General features: G+C 40.5%; 1 protein-coding gene across 1 annotated transcript in view; it reads right to left on the reverse strand.

Annotated features, from left to right (window-relative positions):
* Window positions 1-4,050, reverse strand: part of LOC138371140 (chemotaxis regulatory protein ChePep-like) — a 44,664-nt gene extending 40,614 nt beyond the window's left edge. Inside the window, exons 1-3 of the mRNA XM_069335973.1 lie at window positions 4,003-4,050; window positions 2,380-2,683; window positions 100-321 (exon numbers count right to left, since the gene is read on the reverse strand). Coding sequence (XP_069192074.1) covers window positions 100-321; window positions 2,380-2,683; window positions 4,003-4,050 — 574 coding nt within the window. The remainder of the gene's footprint in view (window positions 1-99; window positions 322-2,379; window positions 2,684-4,002) is intronic.
* Window positions 4,051-6,000: the final 1,950 nt, after the last annotated feature.

The following is a 6,000-nucleotide window of genomic DNA, read 5'->3' on the forward strand; positions in this document are numbered from 1 at the left end:
GACGACATTCTATAGCCATTGCCGCTTGCTGTTTGTCATGTTCGCGTTGTATCTCCAGGTGGCGTTGTTTTGCTTCAAGCTGTATTCGTTCACGCTCACGGAGTATTGCAATCTCACGTTCCTTAAGGGGCACCTCTCGTTCTTGTTCTTCTTTCCTCAAGGCGGCCTCTCGTTCTTGTTCTTGTTTTCTCATTGCAGCTTCCTCTTTCTTCTGCTCCCTTTCAAGTTTGGCAAGTTCTAGTTTGAGTTCCATAGTTGCCAAATCAGTTTTATCTGCAATAGAATAAGTTTCGTGAGTTTCAGAGTCAATTGTCCCTTCATCTAAGAGATGATCCATAATGAGGTTATGTAATTCATTTTTGTTGGCTCCATTGGGAACATCTAGTTGATACTCGTGTGCAAGAGTTTGTAATTCAGTCCTCTTGGCACGACACAAGGTCCCTATTTCACCAGCTGGATCGTTACGGAAAGCTGGGAGACGAAACTTGGTGAAAGATAGCAAATAAATGTACAACGAATATAGTTGTGATATGGTAAATGTCAGAAACAGGATAACGTGGCAACTGGTAACTATCCTGTGGAATTGTAATCTTTAACAATTAAAGTTAATTATAGGATGGTAAATGATTAGTCAATCAAAGTCGCAGGAAATCTTGTACCCGGTACTCAATGTAAGAGGATAAGGGCAAGAAAATCCTACTAAATAAGTGAAACTGAGTTTCTAAAACAAATGAAACATTTAATTGCTCCAAAGTGAATTAGGTAGTCCAAGAATGTAGGCATACCTTGCCGAGTCTCTATAGGACATAAGCAAAGGTTTCCCACTAAATGAATATGATACTTACAGAATTAGCGAAGTTTGTGCTCTGTAAAAAGAAAGCTAATTCCCTACCTAAGTAAATATCATTATCTCTGACCGACGTGTAGGGGTGCGAGTGTCAACTGGTGACGAGAGCTGCTGCTGAGGTCCCAACTCAGTAACTTAGTCCGTGCTTGAGGAACTATGGCCCTCTTATCCTCCTTCGGTCGGATTGCAGAAGATAAGGTACTTTGGCCCGAAGACAAACCAAAGTACCAGGGTACCAAAATGATGATCTGTCGATAATATGAGAAATATCCTAGGGACAAAAGGTGGTAAACTCGAGTAATAACAGGGAGGGAAAGATGACCAATTAAGAGAATGACTGTGGCCTACAGTCACCACGTAATCCAAAGTTATCTCACACTCACCATATGCTACTCTCGGAATGCACAATACACACAGCACCATATAAATATAAAAATTAATGATAATATTGAAAAGTAACTTTAGCAAAGCGAAATACGCTTACCACAAATTGACGTTCTGGTACTAGTACCTGAGTGAAGCTCCTAGGACAGGTCCCCATAAAATGTGACGGGAAAGTGTTGGAGTATAGATGTTCGGCAGTCCTCCAATGGCAGGTGGCAATGCCTGGTCACACTTACAAAAAAAAGATAGACTGCTTGCCTGTTGTCTGTGGTGAGTTAGAGGGAGGAACACGTAAAACACAAAGTATGAACAATGAAACTTTAATATATTTACTTTAAACATAAATGAAAATAAAGACAAATCTCGGGGGAATTAAAGTACAATTAAATAACAAAGATAAATGCAAAGACAATGTGAGACACAATAGTATAAAGGTAAAATAATAAAATGGTGCTGAGAATATTGGCTATGGCTGATATCTCCCTTCGTATACAAGCCTGTAGCTTAATATGCCAGAGAGAGATGTCAACTCTAAGAGCACAAGGAATAATCTGAAGTTGATAGCTGGTCAGGCTCAGACGTCGACTCAGGTAGAGGGCGCTGAGGTGCGGTGTGCAGGTGCGCGGTCGGCGAGTCACCAATCAGGAGCAGGCAAGCCGGTGAAGGGTAGTTAGCTGGTTTGATGACGAGCCGGCGTGTGGAGTGGGGGGGATTTTGGGTACGTTTTGCCTCCTGGTCAAAACGTTTTGTGCTACCCGTGACGTATCTTGAATGTAGCATCTTGTACTTGTATATTTGACGTAACTTTAAGTAGGGAAGAGCCGGCTCAATCTCTCTAGAAAGAGATTATCGTCACAATATATATATATATATATATATATATATATATATATATATATATATATATATATATATATATATATATTACTTACATTTATATTTACGTTATTACTTACCCTTGTTGATGAATGCTGTAGGCCTATGGAAGATGGTGAGGACGAGGAGGAGGAGAGGATTTACTGTTTGGAAGGGGAGTCCCCTTCCGTTATCACATCAGGCAGTGAGGACCTTTCTGGTGTGCACTCCCTGGCACGTTTTGTCTGAGTACCACTAGGTCCTGGTTGAGGCTCACTGCTCGATTTTCTCACAACAAATCTGTCCATGGAAGCTTGCTTTTCCCTTCTTCGCAAGCTGTCTCTGTAGTAAGGCATCACAATCATAAATTGAAAGATTAAGGCAACGGCCTACTACAGCTTTCTCTGGGTGAGTCTTTTCAATAATAATTTGAATCTCTTCCCACATCTGACACACCTTCCTAATTTCTGCAGAAGGGACATTCGCTACTGCTTCATCCTCCTCCACTGTAGAATCATCAGCTGTGTTGTCTTGCTGTTCCTGTTGAAGGGCTTGGAGTTCTTCGGTGGTCAGTTCTTCGTTGTGTTCTTCCACCAACTCCTCCACATCATCACCATCCAATTCCAAGCCCATTTGCCGGCCCAGAGTAACAATTTCCTCAACAATAGGCGCATCATTTACAGTCTCAAACCCCTCAAAGTCTAGTTCTCTCACACATTCAGGCCACAATTTTCTCCAGCCAGAGATCAGGGTTCTTTGAATCACTTCTTGCCAGGTTTTGTCAACGAGTTTTAAAGCACTACAAATTTTAAAATGGTGTTTCCAGAACTCTTTGAGGGTGAGGTTTGTGGCTTCAGTCACTTCAAAACATTTCCGGAAAAGTGCCCTTTCATAAAGTTTCTTAAAATTTGCTTTGATTTTCTGGTCTATAGGCTGAATTAGAAGAGTGGTGTTAGGAGGAAGGAATTTAACTGTGAGGAATTTATTGTATCTGGGCAACAAATCATCTTCCAAGCCTGGAGGATGAGCAGGATGATTGTCGAGGAGAAGCAGGGCCTTGAGTGGCAAATGTTTCTCCTGCAGATATTTTTCTATGGCAGGGCACACCACTTCATTTACCCACTCCAAAAAAATAAGTCTAGTCACCCATGCTTTTTTATTAGACTTCCACATCACACACATTTGAGTTTTCTGCACTTTATACTGTTTGAAAACCCTTGGATTTTCAGAATGATACACTAGCAAGGGTTTAATTTTCAAATCGCCACTCGCATTTGAACACAGCACAAGCGTGAGTTTATCTTTCATAGGCATGTGTCCGGGCAAGGATTTTTCATCCTTGGTAATGTATGTCCTCTTAGGTATTCTTTTCCAAAAGAGTCCTGTTTCGTCACAATTAAACACTTGTTGCGGTAGGTATCCCTCAGCCTCTGCAAACTCTTTATATTCGTCAATAAATCGCTCAGAGGCTGGTTTGCCTGAGCTGGCTGCCTCCCCCATGCCTCGCAACACTATGGATACCACTTCTTTTTCTAAATTTTTCAAACCATCCCCCTGTTTGCCTTAAACTCTCGCGTATATGCATCACTCGTTGCAGGGGTTTTCTTTACAAGGTCTTCGTGCAATACTCTGGATTTCTCACAAATGATGGCCTCCGAAACACTATCACCCCTTAATTCATTGTCGTGTATCCAAATTAATAACAACTTTTCCACTTCTTCAAGTATTTGTGGTCTTTATTTCGTCATTGTTCTTACTCCTTTTGCCACTTTAGCACTCATAATCTCAGTTTTCTTCTTAAGTATAGTGCATATGGTTGATGTGGCTTTGTTGTACTGCCTACAAAATTCCACAACACGTGTACCATTCTCATGCTTCCGAAAGATCTCTTGTTTCTCCTCTATTGTCATCCTCACATGGGCTTTCTTGCCTTGATCCTTACCACTGGCTTTCTTGGGGCCCATGGTGAGATATATACTAACAAATTTTATAGTCAAATGACCAAAAATCCAACAAAACACAGAAAATCTGGGTGAAGAATTGATGTGGGATAGTCACTGGGCGCGAGACACTGGTAAACAGAGGGGCGCAGGGGCGACGATCGCCATACCACCATGTGCTACGTCGGCCTGAACGCGTATCAACAAACTCGCGTTCCGAGGTAACCCTCGCCTTGGGCAGGTCCTTAATCTAACAGATAATTTTAAGTTGATAATTTCTAGCAAAATTTGAAATATTTGACTCTATGGATATCAAAGATATATTTATTTCTGGTGTGGTGATTATGGTTTGATTTGATTATAACATCTAAGAAGAATTTCAGAATATGGTTAGCATTTAAGAACAGAGGTTTTGTAAATGTAAATGGCACAAGAGAATGTGTCGAAGGAATTTATGTATAGCATGTTTAGGGATTTAAACATGGACGCTGAGTGTTGTCTGAAAGCAGAATTTGTTATTGTTCTGATAGCAGATTTTTCCTGGGTGATGATAGGCATGAGGTAGTTTTCTGTGGTTAAACCACATGCACAATACCATATATAAGATTGGGATAGATTAGTGCATAGCATAGTGAGAGGTGAGCAGAATTTGGTACATAATATCTGAGACTTTAGAGAGTATACCAATCGTTTCAGAGATCTTCTTGGTTATGTGTTGTACATAGGTGATGAAGATGAGTCTCTTGTCTTAAGAACTTTCCATCATTTCTATTGCTGATTTTATCATTATCTATCTGAAGCTGAATTGCATTTGTAGATTTGCTTCCAAATAAGATGTAGTAGGTCCTTAATGTGTTTAGTGTGAGTTTGTTGGTTGACATCCATAAGTGGACTTCTTTTAAATTTATTACTTACAACATTATTTAATGTGTGTGGGTTGGGGTCTGAGTTGATGAGAGTAGTATCGTCAGAAAATAATATAGGTTTAAGAATACTAGAGATCTTAGACAGATCATTGATTCATATAAGAAATAGGAGAGGACCTAGGATGCTGCCCTGTGGCACTCCAACGGTTATTGGTAGAGTGGGAGAGGTTATATCATTGATGGCTACCTTTTCATGTCTGTCACTAAGATAGGATCGGATATAGTTCTGAGCAAGGCCTCAAATTCCATAATGATGGAGTTTAAGTATGAGGTAGTTATGGTGAAAACAGCATCAAAGACCTTTCTCAGGTCAATGAAGAGTCCAATCGGAAATTCATTTTTGTCAAGGGTTGAGTAGATTATATCAAGCAGTCTAATAATTGCATCGTTGGGACTCTTTTGGAAGCGGAGCGGACTCTTTTTGGGAGTGGATTATACCTTTGTGTTGTAAAAGCTATCAAGTGTTTACCGACCGACAGTGATTATAATGGGCAAACAAGAGGTATTCCATCAGTGATGCTAAGTATCACTCAAATTAACCTATATATAATTACATTAAGGGTCCTGGTAGTACAGCTGGGTTCGTTCTCGACGCGCAAATGAGAATTCCAGGCGAGACAGAAATGGTTGGGCACATTTCCTTTCACCAAATGCCTCTGCTTACCTAGCAGTAAGTAGGTACTCAGGAGTTTGTCAGCTTGTATAGTTGCGTCCTGGGCGGGTTCAGTAATTTAACCTTAGGGGGAGGGCTCGATATAAGCCTAACGTGTATGAATACACTCTCGTTTTCTGTTCCCCTGACATAATGAATTATTGTTAATTATATATAAAATTACTCGTTTAATTTTGCCAACCCCAACAAGAGGTAGGCCATCAACCTAGCAACTGAAAATAATCACACAAGGTTAAGAATATCACCTGCTCAGCATTTATGAGCAAATATCCTAGTTATATCAACTCAGAAATTATGGGCCCACGAAAGCACAATCAAGCAGCCAGTATGGCTGACCCTGAAGCAAATACCAAGAGAACAATTACAGCCCTTAAG

This window comes from Procambarus clarkii, chromosome 35 (assembly GCF_040958095.1).
Source record: "Procambarus clarkii isolate CNS0578487 chromosome 35, FALCON_Pclarkii_2.0, whole genome shotgun sequence".
In the NCBI taxonomy this organism is placed as follows: Eukaryota; Metazoa; Arthropoda; class Malacostraca; order Decapoda; family Cambaridae; genus Procambarus; species Procambarus clarkii.